This window comes from Perognathus longimembris, chromosome 16 (assembly GCF_023159225.1).
Source record: "Perognathus longimembris pacificus isolate PPM17 chromosome 16, ASM2315922v1, whole genome shotgun sequence".
NCBI lineage: Eukaryota > Metazoa > Chordata > Mammalia > Rodentia > Heteromyidae > Perognathus > Perognathus longimembris.
Window position 1 is genome coordinate 44487680 of NC_063176.1, and position 17347 is coordinate 44505026.

Consider the following 17347-nt stretch of genomic DNA (forward strand, 5'->3'; position numbering starts at 1 on the left):
AAAAAAATCTCAAACAAATTCACCATCTGTTGTGGCAGAGCTTGAACATGAGACATACACATCCTAATATTCAATGCTTAATTTTTAAATAGCTTTCCTACTATTTAATTATTATATCCCAAATTTATGATGTACAATATATGTATTGTCTTAATGTTAAGGAAGCATCTAGCACAAGTTTTGTTAGCAATATCAACCTCTAATGTAACAAGAGAGAACACTAGAGTCAATACAGTATAACAATTCACTATTTTCTACTAAACCATGAAAAGCTTCTTCATAAATACCAAAAGATTTGGTAAGGCATTAGGGAAGAGAAATGAAAAATAAACATCACTATATCTATAGAAAGAAATTATTTTGAAGCTTCTTAGCAGTTTGAGAAACATTAGAAATATTGGCATCTTTGTATAAATTACTGCATTTTAAAACTACACACACACACACACACACACACACACACACACACTAGCATTTACCACAATTTCAGACTTTCAAGTTACAAAAGCCTTTACAATAACAAACGTAACTTCTCATAGGAAAATTCAACGAACTTAGGGTACAACATTGGCAGGGCTTCAATAACAAAATTTTAATTAAATGTAATGCAAACATGAAAGAAGATAGCAAGTTGTTCAGTGTAAAAGGTGAAGAAGCTTCAGGCCTTCTCCATCGGTTTCATAGTTTCTGTGGTGCCACTTCTGATGACCAGCTGCTCAGCACAGTCAAGAAAGGGTTATCTTTAGAACAGTACCAGAATGTGAACTCCTCCTTTGCATGTCGGTCAGCAGGGCATGTCTCTGCAACATGGACTACATTCCTGCAACAAGCTATATTTGGATACATAAAGCCACACCATGAACTTCGGAAGTTCAGATACTAGGAAGCTATACTAGCACTTCTGCTCATGAATTCCTTGTCTTGTCTTATTCAAGATAAATGTTGGTAAATGTCTGACTATTCAGAACTTAAAAATTACCAGGGTGCCCTGGTTGCAATAAGTAGTTCAAGGATCACTACTATAAACTACAATCTTACTCGCATTTAAATTAAGTGTATTATCAATACTTAGTCCCATGCAGATTGAAAGAGGTAACAAAAACAGATCTTAAAAACAAAAACTAGAGTTCATTTCACTTAGCATCATCTTATGTGTTCATAAGGGTATAGCTATTGGGCTCTTGTGATCCTCTGCTGTGACTTGCCTAAACCTGTACTAATTATTCCCAATAAGAGAGATATCACAGTTGTAACTACTTTCAACGTCCCATGTGTATCTGTAGCTTCTATTATTGATGATGTTCTTGTATCACCTTCCTGTGGTTGTACCTACACTATCTCTGTAATCTTATCTGCGTATATTGGAAACCGTGTATATTGGTATTAGAAGTAGGAAATTGAAAGGGAATACCAAAATTGAGAGACACCAGGTAAAAAAAGACAACTACAAAAGCAATACTTGCAAAACTGTTTGGTGTAAGTGAACTGAACAACTCATGGGGGGAAAGGGAAAGGGGGAGGAGGGAGGGGGGTATGAGGGATGAGGTAACAAACAGTACAAGAAATGTATCCAATGCCTAATGTATGAAATTGTAACCTCTCTGTACATCAGTTTGATAATAAAAATTTGAAAAAAAAACTAGAGAATTATGATTGTCCTGTAGATGATAAAATGCACAAATGACTCTTTAGAATATACTCTACAAATATAAACTATCATCATAACAAAATAATTAAGTATAGAAACAGAATCACTGTATAATTATGAAAATTCTAGGACTTGGTTTTCTTCATTTCAAACCAAAACAGAAGGCTTAGTAGTTTTAAGGGAACTAAATGTTTCCTAAACATCTCATTATAGGAGTCATGAAGAAATTTTTTACCTTAGGAAAAGAGTGGCTAAATCTCTAGTTATTCTTTCTTCCAAGTGCCTGTTATCACAACTATGATGAAAATCCTAAACTAGATGGATTATAGGCCTGGTAGGAAACAAGAATCTATCTCAAAAACAATGAAAGTGAGGGAATGGCTCAGTAGAAAAGTACTTGACACCCAGCAAAGGGCCAGTGAGCTGGGAAGGAGGGAGGGAGAGAAGAAGGGGAAGAGAGCCATGAGAAAATCCATTCATTGTCCAAAGTTTGAACTCCAAATGTCAATAGCCTATCAGTTTATCCTGAAAGAGTCACTGTATTTTATATAAAAACCGCTTGACCCTCTCTCTCCCATCTATCCCTGGATCACAAATAACCTGTTCTCATACTCTAGATTCTCTTGCTCATCAAACTGCAGAAGCTGGCTGGCTACTAGGTAGCTCTTCCCTGATTTCTGAGAGGAAGGAGACACGGAAGAAGGGAGCACAGGGCTCATCCTGTAGGTCAAAGCGATAGGTCTAGGCTTGAGCATATGACTTAAACCAGTTATTTCTCCACCTTTTTCTAACTATATCAGTCAGGTTAGATTTCTCATTCCTTTTCGGTCATGATCCTGGAAAAGGTAAACATTCAACTGTCAAAAACGACATAGAGAAAGATAGGAACAGAGTAGAATATGTCTCTCATTGTATATTTGCACTTTATAATAAAATAGGGATAGCTTTTATTTTTTATTTTTATTGTAAAGACGATGTACAGAGGGGTTACAGTTACATGAGTCAGGTAATGAGTACACTTCTTTTTGAATGGTGTCATCTCTTCTTTCATTTTCTCCCAGTTTTTTTCCCCTCTCAGCCCCCCTCCCTACAAGATATAAAGTTCACTTTCAACACAGTGTCTAATGAGTATCACTGCTACATTTGTTCACCCTTTGTCCCATAATTTCTGTGCAGGGATAGCTTTTAAATTAAAATAGTAAGATCTCCTTTATCAATTATTTCTTACCTCATTTATTCTATTCATATATAAACACTATAAAATCTCCCATCTTTTAAAATATAAAATAATTTTCTTTACATCATTTTTACTTTGAGGTACTAAAGCCTCATTTATTTTTCTACCTTTTGAAAGTTGACAATATTTACTATCTTTACTTACTTATTTGCTTACCTATTCACTCCATTCAGAATTTCACTTCACTACTTCAATAAAAAATGCCTTTTTTTTTTTGCCAGTCCTGGGCCTTGGACTCAGGGCCTGAGCACTGTCCCTGGCTTCTTTTTGCTCAAGGCTAGCACTCTGCCGCTTGAGCCACAGTGCCACTTCTGGCCATTTTCTGTATATGTGGTGCTGAAGAATCGAACCCGGGGCCTCATGTATATTAAATGCAGTTTTTCAAAGTTGAATATCTACTACAAATAGGCCTTCTAAACTTTGGCAAATAAATACATCCAATAACCCAAATCTACAAAATATAGTTGTCCTGAAGTAAAAGAAAAAGAGTATCAAGAGAAATAGAAAAATAAGAAAAACAAATTTTAAAAACTCAAAGCAAGCCTAATGAGTGGATCTGAAATAAAAGAAACAAAGACACTGAAATGCTAACATAGAATCATAACTAAGAAATAGAAGCAGAGCTGAATGTCTATAATTCCCACACTCAGAAGGCTGTAGTAGAAGATTGTCAATTCAAGAAGCCTAAGCTACATAACAAGATCCTGTCTCAAAAAAATAGAAAGGGGGCTGGGGATATAGCCTAGTGGCAAGAGTGCCTGCCTCGGATACACGAGGCCCTAGGTTCGATTCCCCAGCACCACATATACAGAAAACGGCCAGAAGCGGCGCTGTGGCTCAAGTGGCAGAGTGCTAGCCTTGAGCGGGAAGAAGCCAGGGACAGTGCTCAGGCCCTGAGTCCAAGGCCCAGGACTGGCAAAAAAAAAAAAAAAAAAAAAAAAAAAAAAATTTTAAAAATAGAAAGGAAGAAAAAAAGATGTATCAGAAACTTACTGTAAGAGCTTTTACTCATTCAAATGTTATAGAGCTCTTTGATAATAAAGTAATAAGGACAAACACACACACCTTTGTAAGAGGTACAAAAGTCAATTCTGACTGATACATAACAATGTTGGACTAATGTGAAAACTTACCACAAAAGTTATGCTATTTGTCTAGCAAAAACTCATTTGTCCTTCTTAAATGTTAGTGGACTCTATCCACTATGAGCAACATGCTATGTGACCTCTTCTTTACACAGAAGAGACAAACTACAAAAGACGTTTTGTTAGTAGTACAAACACTGACATTTGTCATCCTGAAACTTGACTCTATCTCAAGAAGAAGCCTTCCCTTGTTTTTCACTGCTTTCTGTGAAACCAATAAAATAATATTGCCAACAAGAGTTCTACCTGAAAGAACTGTATGGAATATGAAAAGTATTAAAATCTAATTTACTAAAAACAGCACACTTTGTAATGTATTAGCGCTTGAAGATTTTTTAACGTGCTATTTTAATTTAAAAATATCTTCAGGCTATTAATCTAGCAGAATGTTCCCAGTAAAAGGGTGACAAGAGAAGAAAGGTTAATGTCCCATAATGCAATTCTACTCACCTTACTTAACCTCGATAGACAGATGCATGTGCTTCTCTTATTATCGCACCTTTTGTACAATCTCATTTACAGATCCTTACAGATTCCTTTATTATATGAATCAAGTAAAGGACAAAAGACAAATTCTTTATCTGTTTGTGTTCAATATCTAGGACATTACCTTGCTCATAATAAACAATTTATAACAATGTTTACTGTTAGAACCAGTTAGATAAATATACTCAGCCCCAGTGGTTCCGAGATCAAATGGGGGAGGGGGGCAAAATTGGAATTTATTCGATACAAAGAAGCAAAACTAATTTATCCTCCTTTGAAACATTTTTCCAAATGAATGTTTCATTCTTCCCACTCAAGTACACATCATGGTAAGCTTAATGCTAATCTTCTTACCTATACCAAAACAAATCTTTTATCTTTACAATAACTTGCCCTAACTCCTAAGATTTGTTGCCGTAATAAGAAAAATGCTAAATATTCTAAAATTTCCTACAAAAACAACAAGGATTGATGATACTTTCTACAATAATATCCTCCTTTGCTACCCAAATCAGACACAAACCAAACTTCCTGAAAGTTTTTCCAGGGAACTATTATAGATTAATAAAACCCTGACACACAAGTAGCATTTTATGTGGCACTCCAATGTCCACTAATCCTGTCATTGGTCACATTTGTCTTACTGAAACAGCAATAACATATTGTCTGAGCATTTGCTGTGAGCTAAGCACTTTACATATGCTTTACATTCGCTTCATTCCTTTCCTTCACATTAACAGATAACAGAATTAAAACAAATGCTAATCACTACATGATAGTAACAAAACATAAATGTTCAGATAAATGTTCAAACAGTAACATCTCACATTCCCTAAAAATTAGATTTCTTGTCTTTAAGTTATATTTCAAAGATTAAACACTTAAGTATTCAATCTTTTTCATTTATTCATATTAATATGTGAACATATATGCCCCTTTCTTACTTCTAAGAAAATTCCATGTCTTTTAAAATCTCACTGAGGGAATCATCTGCTAAATGAAGCCTTCCGATAATAAATCTATTCATTCTCTTAAACTCTAGTGCCACTTAGTAAGTAGCTAATCAAACTTTTTATATTACTTTTTAACTTTTTATCTCTACACATGAAATAACAAAAAGCTAACTTTGTTTTTGAAGTTAATTTTTTTATTATTTAAATTAATTTATTTTTTTCTTCTGGCTAGGCTTTACATATACTTGAAAGTGATTACTATCAAATGCCTACATCTCTCTTAATTTCAGCTCTTTAAATTTTTTATTTTTTAGAGGAAAAAATTAAAACTTCCCCTAAATTTTCAAACATCTATTCAATCAATTGTAAGTTGCAAAATTACAAAACGACATTAGGTAAAATAAGACCCACACTGAACAGAACAGAAACATTACTTCATAGATAGCACAGGTTCTATAACCATCCCAGTGTGTTTTCATTTTTAAAATAGTACATTTAGTTTTTATCTATTATAATTGCCACATCTTGTATATAACTGAGAGGTTTTATTAACATTCTCCTACATTAGAGATCTTACTACCATTCGACTATATCCAATACGTCTCACAATTTAGTTTATTGAAATCTATCAGAACCTAACATTAGTTTGTAAAATGGCTTTCATTTGCATTTAACTACTACCATGTGCAGCATGATCAAACATTCCACAGAGAGAGAGATGCATTCAAATCATTACTAAAATTTTTCTATTTATAGTCAGAATCAAATTCTATATAACTTGATTTTACTTGTTACTACTTGACAACATTCCAAAAGATCTTGGTACATATCACTATCTTTTGCATGATGTGTTAGTAAATATATAACCTAATATGTTCATTCCAAATAAAAATGTAGAGATGAGACACCATCAAAAATACTTCAAAACTTTAAGTATAACTAGTTTAGTTTATAAAACATTATTGCAAAGAAAAATTAAGATATACTAAATGCTATCAAGTATCTCAGAAATTACTCTAGATCTAGTGGGAGATGCACCTTTAGCAGATCTTATTTATATCATACAAGATACAAGAAGTATATTTTATAAGTGACTTTTAGGATCTAACGTTTACAAAGAGAGGAGCAAGCATTTTATATTACACAGCTACAAAGTTCACATGTTGTTTATTCCATGTTACCTCCACTTCCACTTTCAGCAAGTAAGTCAGATAACTAAAGAAACTGTGGGGGCTACAATTTAAGGTCCACCTTCATGCGTCCTTTGAGAACTCCTGATCAACCTTCACAGACTACATTCTGTGCAAAGTCTTACCAGATATTTAATCTTTCCCTCCAGTGAATGACCTCAACCCCCTAAGTTTATTTGTATTACTGTATATATCACCTGATATTGCAATTACTTACTTTATCTTTTCTACTCAGCAATTTGTTCATTGTAGCCCAAATCCATGTTAACTCAGTTTAATTCCCAGAGTCCAGTGCAATGACACAGCACTTAATATTCTGATGCATTTCTTGTATAACATAAATTATCTTAAGTGCACTGGTAACTGTCATGTCAATAATAAGTCATATTATTTCATCTGCAACTTTTTCAAACATGTTTTTCAAACATGTTATTATTGCTTATCTCCAATCAACAGCAAAAAGATGTGAAATATATTCTAACCATCAACACATTTTTTCCTCTTAGCTCAATTTGGTCACACCCTCCTGTTTGGTATTACTTGTTGCTCAGTCCTCATCATGGTGCACTTTGCCCTTCCTTCCATTTTTAGCTAGCTCCTTCAACCCTACCTAATACAGTACCTTTCCCACTTCCATCATCATCTGTACTAACGACTTCTAGTGTAAGCCCTACTAATTCCATTGTAAATACCTGTATTGACTATAGTAATTACTCTAACAAATTTAAATTTTTTTACATGTACTACTATTTTTATTAATACTACTGTTAGTGCTCTACTTACAAAGCACCATAGATTCTGTGTAGTCTGTTTCACTGACATTTTCCCTGTAAGCCCATATTTTCTTTTCCGAAAAACACATATTACATTATAGCAAACACTAAAGCTATTTCAAGAACAAAATAATGCACTAGTCAATGTTCAAAATTTTTATTCATTCAACAAATATTTATCAATATCTAGGTTAATAATGCATTGCTCTGGCTACTAGACATAGTAATGAGCAAAGAATGAGTGCATGGTATAATGCACATACAACAGATTTTTGGACATATGTAACTAAATGATATATATCATCTTAGTGTCTGATGTTCACCCCAATCCCTTCTTTTGCAGTTTTTGAACTTTTTCAGAAGACTCATTTGTTTTCCAAGAGAAATCATTTAAAAAAAAAAAAAACAACACAGCAGCATGCCCTGCCTTCCCACTGTTCCAGCAACAAGCCCCACCTAACCGGACCCTTTATGATAGTTTGAGAAAACAGTCACTATGTAGTTTCTCGGGGAGGTTTATCTTGCTTGAACCTTCCATGTATTTCCCTTTCCTTTCATGTAGCTGTGCTAGCCTTGACCCCTATGTCAGTTCTGTGGGAAACTGAAGCTTGCAGAGATACCAACAGTAGATAACGTGAGCCAACAGCATGGACGATGGTAAAAGATCTTAGCACGTAAAGATTAAAGTGAAAGTTCAAGGTAAAAGATCCTTAAGAAGCCATTCACCATGGAAAAGCCTTAAGAAATAAAAACAAACCAACAAATACTCTGATCACAAAAGATCTTTAAAAGTCCTTTATTTGGAGAGGTATTAATAAAATGGACAATGAGCTTCTGCTCTCTGAGAACAGACACAACAGTGTTGAAGAAGTCAATTCCATATACTCACAAGGTGAACAATGATATGGGGAAAAACACTGGGAGTGCCCACTCCAAGTGTAAAATGGGGTGTGGTCCAAAGTAAGCCTCACAGAACACAACAGCCCTTCATAAAGACTTTAAAGGAGAGGAGGGAGCTAGCCAAAGGGACATTTGCATTGCTACATTTGTGGAACAGCAAGGGGTCTAGCTTACATGGAGCAGTGAAGGAGGGAGATGAGAATTCAGGGGCTAAGAGAAAATGATATAGATGAGAGAAGAGGGACAGACATGTAGAGAGATTTAAAGGACTTTGTAACGACCTTAGGTTTTTCTCTGAGCAACTATCAGGTATTTAGTAGAACGGACTTATACTTTAAACAGATTGCTTCACTGGGTGAAGAATGGACTGAAACAGAAGTGTAATGTGGAAGAACGAAATAGTCTCAGCTCAAATATATTTCTTCAGCATATTCCAAGAAACTGCAGACTTCTGCAGACACCGCAATGGCTGTGGAATCTTGTCTTTTTATAAAAACAAGTCTACATCCATCTAGATTAGTAAATAGCAGAGCCGTTTCTATGACATCTTCCTGTTTCAGGATTTTTCTTAGGAAAGAAGAGATTAAGGATCTGACCTTAGGTCTGGACAAAGCATGCTACCTGGGAGACTCCATTTGCCTAACAAGATAACCCTAGCTCTGACTACTTCCTCTACCAGACTTTCCACATCTAGGGCCACCTCTTTCTTTCCCGTAGAAGCCAAAGATCTATCAATTTATTTAGCTCTTTACAACAAAATTCAACCTTCTTAAAGTCTCATACTTCTGCTTACACATATGAATAAATCACTGTTTTCTCCCCCTCTTTCTCTGCATACTTATATGATCAGTTCATTTAATATAATAAAATGACTGAAACTTCAGAGGGAAAAGAATACACTTAAATTTTCCCTACCATGTAAAGGAAAACCAATTAAGCAGCTGCCTAACTATCCAAGTCAGAGATGATGGTGACTGAACCAGACAACAGAATGGGAGTTAAGCTGCCAAATCTTTATTCCTTCACTAAAAAATAATTAAGTGGACTCCACTCATTATAAACATACTCAAATCCTAAAAAGTAGTAGCAGCAACAGAATCTACAGTAAAGTTTCAATTCTTTTAATAATGTCTAGGAATTGTGGAGACATTTCATAGAAATAAAGTCTGTCACTGAGTTTGTCACTATGCTATCATGTTTCCCCTATGGGACTTATACCAATTTATTTCTATTCCTTTTCATTTCCAAGTTCCTATTATTTTTAAATGATGTGGGAAGGGGAAATAAAGGAACTTTCGTTGCTAACGTATGACTAGGTCAGTGATCTTTCTTATCTTTCCTTTTCCACTGTATATTTCAATAGATTCCTTTTTTTAGAAAAGCAAACACAAACATGTAAACAAGTTATAAACTTCTACAGTAAGAAAAATAAGACTAGGATAGTTTTCTATAGTTTTGCATTTCTGAAACATTATCAATAAGAGCAAAACTGTGATTAATTTACACTCATGGTATCTGTCCTAGTTCCTCCTAGTTTTAGCAAAAAAAACAAAAAAACTTTCAGAGAAATACTCAGCACAACGTAATTGCTTAACTTTCATAAAAGAACATTAGAAAAATTATGTTCTAGTTCACTGATATTCAAAAATATAAAAATAAACTTAATGAACATTTTTGCTTTAGTTTTCAACTTTAGTAGCTTGTAAGCATTAGAGATTGTGGAGGCTTTAGATCAGAAACTTTTCCTGCCCTAAAGAATTACCATCCATAAGATAGCTTGGAAACTTAGAAAACAAGTAAAACACAAATTACCCAATTTTATCATGAACCTTCTGTGCCCCTTCCACCCACATCTACAGTCTAACTTTTTGTGTCTTTCATTACCAAAGCTGGACTACAATGAGAAACTATTAATGGAAAATTCCACAAATAAGCAACTTACTACAATTAGTGTGACAAAATCTTACTTTGTCCTACCAAGGATATGAATTATCTTTTTGTTCAGTATATCCACATTGTATACAGTACTTAACTCTTTAACAAGTGAGGAAGATACATTTATGTAACTTTTATTATAAAGCATTGCTATAAATGTTCCATTTGATTACTATTATACTCTCTTACTGGGACTAACTTACAAAGTAAACTTCATTGCAAGTAGATGTTATGCACAAAAAAAAGGTAAAAAATATACAAGGTACAGTACTATCTGTAGTTTAAGGTACCTACTGGGGGGGGTCTTAGAACACAGCCTAGGTACTGACAAGGGGCAGCTACTGTATTATAAGATTTCATAAATTATTTTTTTAAGAAAAAGCTTCAAGGGGCTGGGGATATGGCCTAGTGGCAAGAGTGCTTGCCTCGTATACTTGAAGCCCTGGGTTCGATTCCCCAGCACTACATCTACAGAAAATGGCCAGAAGTGGCGCTGTGACTCAAGTGGCAGAGCGCTAGCCTTGAGCAAAAAGAAGCCAGGGACAGTGCTCAGGGCCCTGAGTCCAAGCCCCAGAACTGGCAAAAAAAAAAAAAAAGAAAAAGAAAAAGCTTCAAAAATCTTGCTTATAAAGTCTTTAGAAACTGTTCACCACAACTGAAAAAAAAAAAAAAAGAAAAAGGGCTGGGGATATAGCCTAGCGGCAAGAGTGCCTGCCTCGGATACACGAGGCCCTAGGTTCGATTCCCCAGCACCACATATACAGAAAATGGCCAGAAGCGGCGCTGTGGCTCAAGTGGCAGAGTGCTAGCCTTGAGCGGGAAGAAGCCAGGGACAGTGCTCAGGCCCTGAGTCCAAGGCCCAGGACTGGCCAAAAAAGAAAAAGCTTTTGGTTCCCAAATGTTTACTTGATAAACCCGTTATTTAAAAAACTCAATTTAATAATTGAGACAGTGCTTCAAAACTTTAAACTCTCAGATATGCATGATTTATTCCAGAATAAAGTATGAAACCATAGGAAAACAGCATGATACTTTATGAATATAAAAAAGATAAAAATTACCATTCAAAATTTTAAATGGGAGATAGAGGCATAGCTCGGAAGTAGAGTGCCTGACAAGCAAATCCAAGTTCCTGACTTGCCAAATTAAACAAAAAATAAAAACAGAAAAATACTAAAATAGAAATATTCATAGAGAAATATAACTTGATATATTTTTGGCAAAATCATTCACAATGAGTGGGCTGCCAATAGCTACGCTGGCAGAAGCACAAATGAGGGACGTAGATCACAAAGATAAAGGATATAGATCACTACCATGAGTCTTACCTTCTGATGTTTTCCATCGCTTCCACAAATCCTCAACAGTTATATGCTTATCTTCTCTGTGCAGATGGCTGTGCTTATTAGTAGCATCTTTATACTTCATATCTTCTCTGATAAACTACAGAAGAAAAACACTAAGTTAAACATGCCTTTAGTCTTAATAAACTAAAAACTAACATTTGACATGAGGTAGGTGACTAGTTTCATACAATAACTAGTAGATTGTTGGTATTTTAGTTGTATTATGTGCCTTGTTTATTAGGTATATTTTATGGAAAAAAAGGACTGAGAATAGCCACTAAGGACCTTTTAAAGGAATCAGAAAATGCTTTCGGAGCACTTATGCCAGCATGTGATCAATGTGCTCATTTTATGGCCTCTTTCCTTAATGGATGGGAAATTAAAAATCTGCAACAGCATTATCAATGTGTTTGAAAAGCACTAATGTAAATGATTTACTTCAGCATTTGTGTATTTTGTTGCTCTCAACAGTGCCATCTTCTTTTACTCTAACTTCTTTCTGAAGGTATATGGAAGGGGGCCTGCCCTCAATCCCTCCCTCCTGCTCTTCTGGACTTGACACATTTAGAATCCAGTAGAGATACCTGGAAAGATCACTGCTACTGATGCTTAGAAACTGCCTCAATCTTGGAAGAGGCCCAAGAGCTGCAGAGAAAATCTAGACTGAAAACCATGATTGACAGGGCTGGCAGGAAGTCTGTCTTGGAAACTGTCCAGTCCAACTGGAACAAATGGCAACTGTTTCATTTATGTGATACATATTTAAAACAATGGATTCTTCACCATATGAACACCAAGAACAGGAAAAGTTCAATCCTGTGGTTTCAGAACCACAGTTCAGAAAGAAGCTAACTTCCTGGAGACAATATGTGGTATTCTAGCTATTTGTTAGTTTTTAAAAGATCAGGATGAATTTGTGTATGTTTACTAAACATGTAATTAACAAAATAAAAGACATCCAAGAAAGGCAAGTTAAAACAATAAAAGCTTGCAAAGATAGGTAAACTTATTCAGAACTATCTAGTTCTAAGAAAACTGAGTAAAAAGTGAATCTACTAAATTATACTTTCCCTGGAATTACCACCCAGAAATATGTTTCAGATTTAAAACCTGACCCCAGGTTAACATAAATCATAAACTACGAGAAAGTAAAAGTATCTCACAGCTGTATCTTACAGCTCTTTATTATTCTGGCCGAATAATGAAACAGAAAAACACTGAAATCACACTTTTTTATTGAAACTAAGTTGGAAAATGTTTGAGCCATCTAAACACTAAAACCCATTAGCTTCCACAAACTCTGTTCTCAACATCCTACAAAAAAAAAAAGCTTTATAGAAAACTGCTAATTTTATTTTTTTAAAAAGACAAGATATCAATACATATTGAAAAAACAGTTAAGAATAACCAAAAAGGCATTAATAAAAGACAAATGCTTTTTATATATTGAAATCTAGAAATCTAAAGACAGAATCTGAAATTTTATTAAGAAAATCTTCAAGTGATAGTATAGTAAATAATGTAGAGTTCACCTGTAAACATATTCAATCATATGCAAACCTACTACAGGAAATTTACAATAACAATACAAATAGAGAAGAGAGTAAGAAATAAATATCTATTGAATATTCTTCTCAAAAATATTCATCCAGATAATTCTTTTATATAAACTCTTCTAGTACCATTGAAAGAACTTGCTTTAAAAAGCTGCTTTATATTAAACTTCGGAATTTAGTTTTAACATAATAAACTGATTTGTTTCTTGTACCTATAACACATACATTTGTGCTAAATTACTTTACCTACCACTTTAACAAAATCTGATACATTACAGAATTTATTATTTGAGGACTTTAAGTCCATCACTTTCCCCTGGAACTACCCACCATCATCAATACAGATCCCTTCATGTGTCCACACATTTTTCTCTCAACCTGCCCCTGAAAGATACCTCTCTAGAGAACAATTCCAAGCCTATACCAGAGTAACAGAATTCTTTCGAAAAATTCTAACAAAAAAAAACTGCAATTAATATCATAAAGGGCTGAACCCCTTACTCGTAGATTTCTTAAAGTGGGATAAATGTAATGGTGTTCAAAGTATCATTTTATGGGCAATCTAGATTGATCAGGTAGTAAAGGAAACCAATAACACCAATAAATATGCACAGAAAAAAAATAATGAAAGAAACCAAGGCAAACAGGGAGACAGAAATGAGCAGCATTTGGGATCTGCCTCAGTACTTTATTACTTTCCAGTTTCAGCTTCTCAGAAAGCCTGAGCAGCACAACTTTTATCAATGTTTTCATCAATACAAACTGTGTTACCCCTTTTATTTTTAGGCTCACATTTTGAGACCTCAAAACCCAGGAGACAGGACTTAATAACCACAGTTAAAGCACTCAAGATCCCAGAGTCTGACAGACATATATTTGAAATCTGACTCCAAAATAGACTGTCAACATTTGCAAGCTTCTCTTGAACCTCTTAATTCTTTTCTGTTCAAGGAAGCACCACATATAGTTATAAAAAAGATAAAATTTAAAATACATACATACTAGGCATAGAAAAATATTTTGCAAGCATAAGTACAGTATAAATAAAGTATTAATAAGTTCACACAGATTGTGTTGTTAGATTTAACATATTTTAGGAACCAACAGATACTTAAAATGTAATATTGCCCAATACTGTTAGAATTCCATTTCAGATATTCTGAAACAAACATAAAGCAAAGATGGAGAGAAACACCAAAGACTCCTCACTGACAATGTAAGCAGAGATTTTCCCAGAGGACACCTATCATCAAAATAACACCATGTCCAAGGTCTGATATTTAAGTCAGTTAAAGCAGATGGGTTCCTAATAAACAATTATAGGGTCTTCCTGTCTTGAAATACTACTCAAATAGTTTAGTATAATGTTTCAGGAAAAATACACAACATTAAAAGAAGACTCAATACTGGGAGTAATTTGTTTTTAATTTCTAACATTTGTCATTATGCTAACACATTGATTTCCAAGCTCTTAGATCAAATACCATAGTAACTACTAAATTACTAATGTTTCTCCCTCCATCCTAAAATTGTTAAACTGAAAAATATGGTAGATTAGAGAACAACTTTGGCCAACAGACTACTGAGATAACCTAAATCCCTCAACAGTTATGACCTTAACCTCAATGGTTCAGTGTCATCTACAAAAGGCTAATAACCTCCAAAAGGTTATAAGGATTAAATTACACATTCTGCATGAAGAATAAAAAACCATGTCTGGTACAAGTCAAAGACAATCAATAGTGCCAATTATTTAAATTTTATAAAACACGAATTATTTTAAACCAACAAGTGAGATCTTTACCTTTATTTGCACAATCTATACCATTTCTTGAAAAGGTGAAGACAGTTTGAATGCATTATAACAACTACTAATCAGTGAACTAAGAATTAAATCTACAAAGAACAGAAATACCAAATCTTGATTGAAAGCTACCACTCAAGATGATTTCACAAAAAAAAGATTTCACAATAAAAAAGTAAACTGCATTAAACTTAAAAGTTATTCAGCTAATTTCAAATATTTAATCTATATTAATAGAAATATCAAAGTAATGTCTACAGCTTTTATACTTTAACATAAACCCTACCTCCTACTACTGTTAACCCCCTCCTTACTGTTATCATACCATCTCAGTCTTAATACCCTTCCCTGGGCTACCAACATCCAAAATCAACAGACAATCTCTAGTTTATTTATACTAAACCCCCAAAATGACTTACCTTAGGATTCTATTCTGAGAGTTCTGAGTTCAACAGACCCCAAAACTACTGTCAATACCAGTAAAGCTGGAACCTAACCTTTCCACAAGCTATCCCATTCCTTCCTGCCTGCATGTGAATCACCTTACTGTTCAGTGTCTCCACTAGTTACTGAGTAGCCATTTCAAGTTTTCAGATCAGCTTTCTAGATATCAGAATCATAGTGCTTGAGTTTAAAGTTAACCCTAAAAAAGAAAAGAAAATGTAGAGTACTTATTTCAAGTGAAAAGATGAAAGCTTTCAACCTCAGGCATCTACGAAGGGCCTTGGAACATATCTCCTGCATATAGGGGTGGAGCTAAAACTAGACAACTAGAGATATACCAAAATCTAGCTTTGGCCTTGTTTCTAAATCTAGCAAAAGGCTTTTGTCTCAAATTCCTGAACTCACAGGTGTCCAAATTTCTATCTCTGTGCCATCTAAGAACTTAAACAGAATAATGCTCATGCAATCATAGAAGTTTAATATTACATCCAATCAGCACAACATCAGTAATATAAAGGGTGAGTCACTGGAATTAATATTAATATGTGACTGTTTAAGTATTTAATAAATAAAAGATCTGTGTTTTATTTTCTACAGTTAGTAAGAATTTGCATTTCCAGTAAAGATGAAATAACAAAGACCGTATTTGCCATTCCCTTCAAAAATATTTAAGGTATGAAACAAATTATATAAACAATCATTTTTAAAACTGACTGTGAGGCAGTGAAGAATAGTATTCCCTGAAAGACAAGAAACTATGATTTTAAGAATGTTCAGGGGCTGGGGATATAGCCTAGTGGCAAGAGTGCCTGCCTCAGATACACGAGGTCCTAGGTTCGATTCCCCAGCACCACATATACAGAAAACGGCCAGAAGGGGCGCTGTGGCTCAAGTGGCAGAGTGCTAGCCTTGAGCGGGAAGAAGCCAGGGACAGTGCTCAGACCCTGAGTCCAAGGCCCAGGACTGGCCAAAAAAAAAAAAAAAAAAAAAAAAAAAAAGAATGTTCAAATTAGTTCAAGAGCAAATTTCCCTGACAGAGTCCTGGAAGAAAGAACTCAGCAGTACCAGGCAATTTTTCTGAGATGAAGACATGGTTTTGGGAGTATGACAGACTATGGATTCTACAGACAACAGAGCTAAGCTTTAGTGAAAAGTAAGCTGCACAGATAAGAGTCTGCACAGCTAGAAAGGGTTGTCTTGAACTCTTACTGACCAGCATGTGCGTGTGAAGAAGCTCTGACTAACCAAAAAGTTTTAAAAACTACATGGAAAAACAAAAAACTAGAGAAAAGCACACTAATGATCACACAGGGTAAGAGTAATACTAGTGCCTGTTTCAATCGGGACTGTAAATTCATAATTTGTGAATCACCAGGTATAATGCTGAGAAGGGTTTTGTCTCATTACTGGGAATTAAATGAACAAATCTTGCTTAAAACATAGGTAAATACAAGCTCAAATAATTACACTGTTTCCCAGTAATTTAGTCCAGTTCTAGAACAAAACTTGAGAATACATTTATAGAACAAAAATATCCTGTCCCCTCCAAAAGAAAATTCTATATCTGCTATATAGTGAAAGGTTACTAGCCATGCTAAGATATAAGAAAATACATGTCAAAGCTCAAGAGAACAGTCAATTAATCAAACCTAACCTAAAAATGGTGAGGCTGAAAGAATTAATTTTTAAAAGAAAGTATTAGAAGATATATATATATATATATTTTTTTTTTTTTGGCCAGTCCTGGGCCTTGGACTCAGGGCCTGAGCACTGTCCCTGGCTTCTTCCCGCTCAAGGGGAGCTCTGCCACTTGAGCCACAGCGCCGCTTCTGGCCATTTTCTGTATATGTGGTGCTGGGGAATCGAACCTAGGGCCTCGTGTATCCGAGGCAGGCACTCTTGCCACCAGGCTATATCCCAGCCCTAGAAG

At 34.8% G+C, this 17347-nt stretch overlaps 1 protein-coding gene across 4 annotated transcripts in view; it reads right to left on the bottom strand.

Annotated features, from left to right (window-relative positions):
* Positions 1 to 17347, bottom strand: part of Stim2 (stromal interaction molecule 2) — a 103507-nt gene that overhangs the window by 37920 nt on the left and 48240 nt on the right. For all 4 annotated transcript variants that reach the window (XM_048363817.1, XM_048363815.1, XM_048363816.1 and 1 more), the window contains exon 3: positions 11596 to 11710. In XM_048363817.1, coding sequence (XP_048219774.1) covers positions 11596 to 11710 — 115 coding nt within the window. The remainder of the gene's footprint in view (positions 1 to 11595; positions 11711 to 17347) is intronic.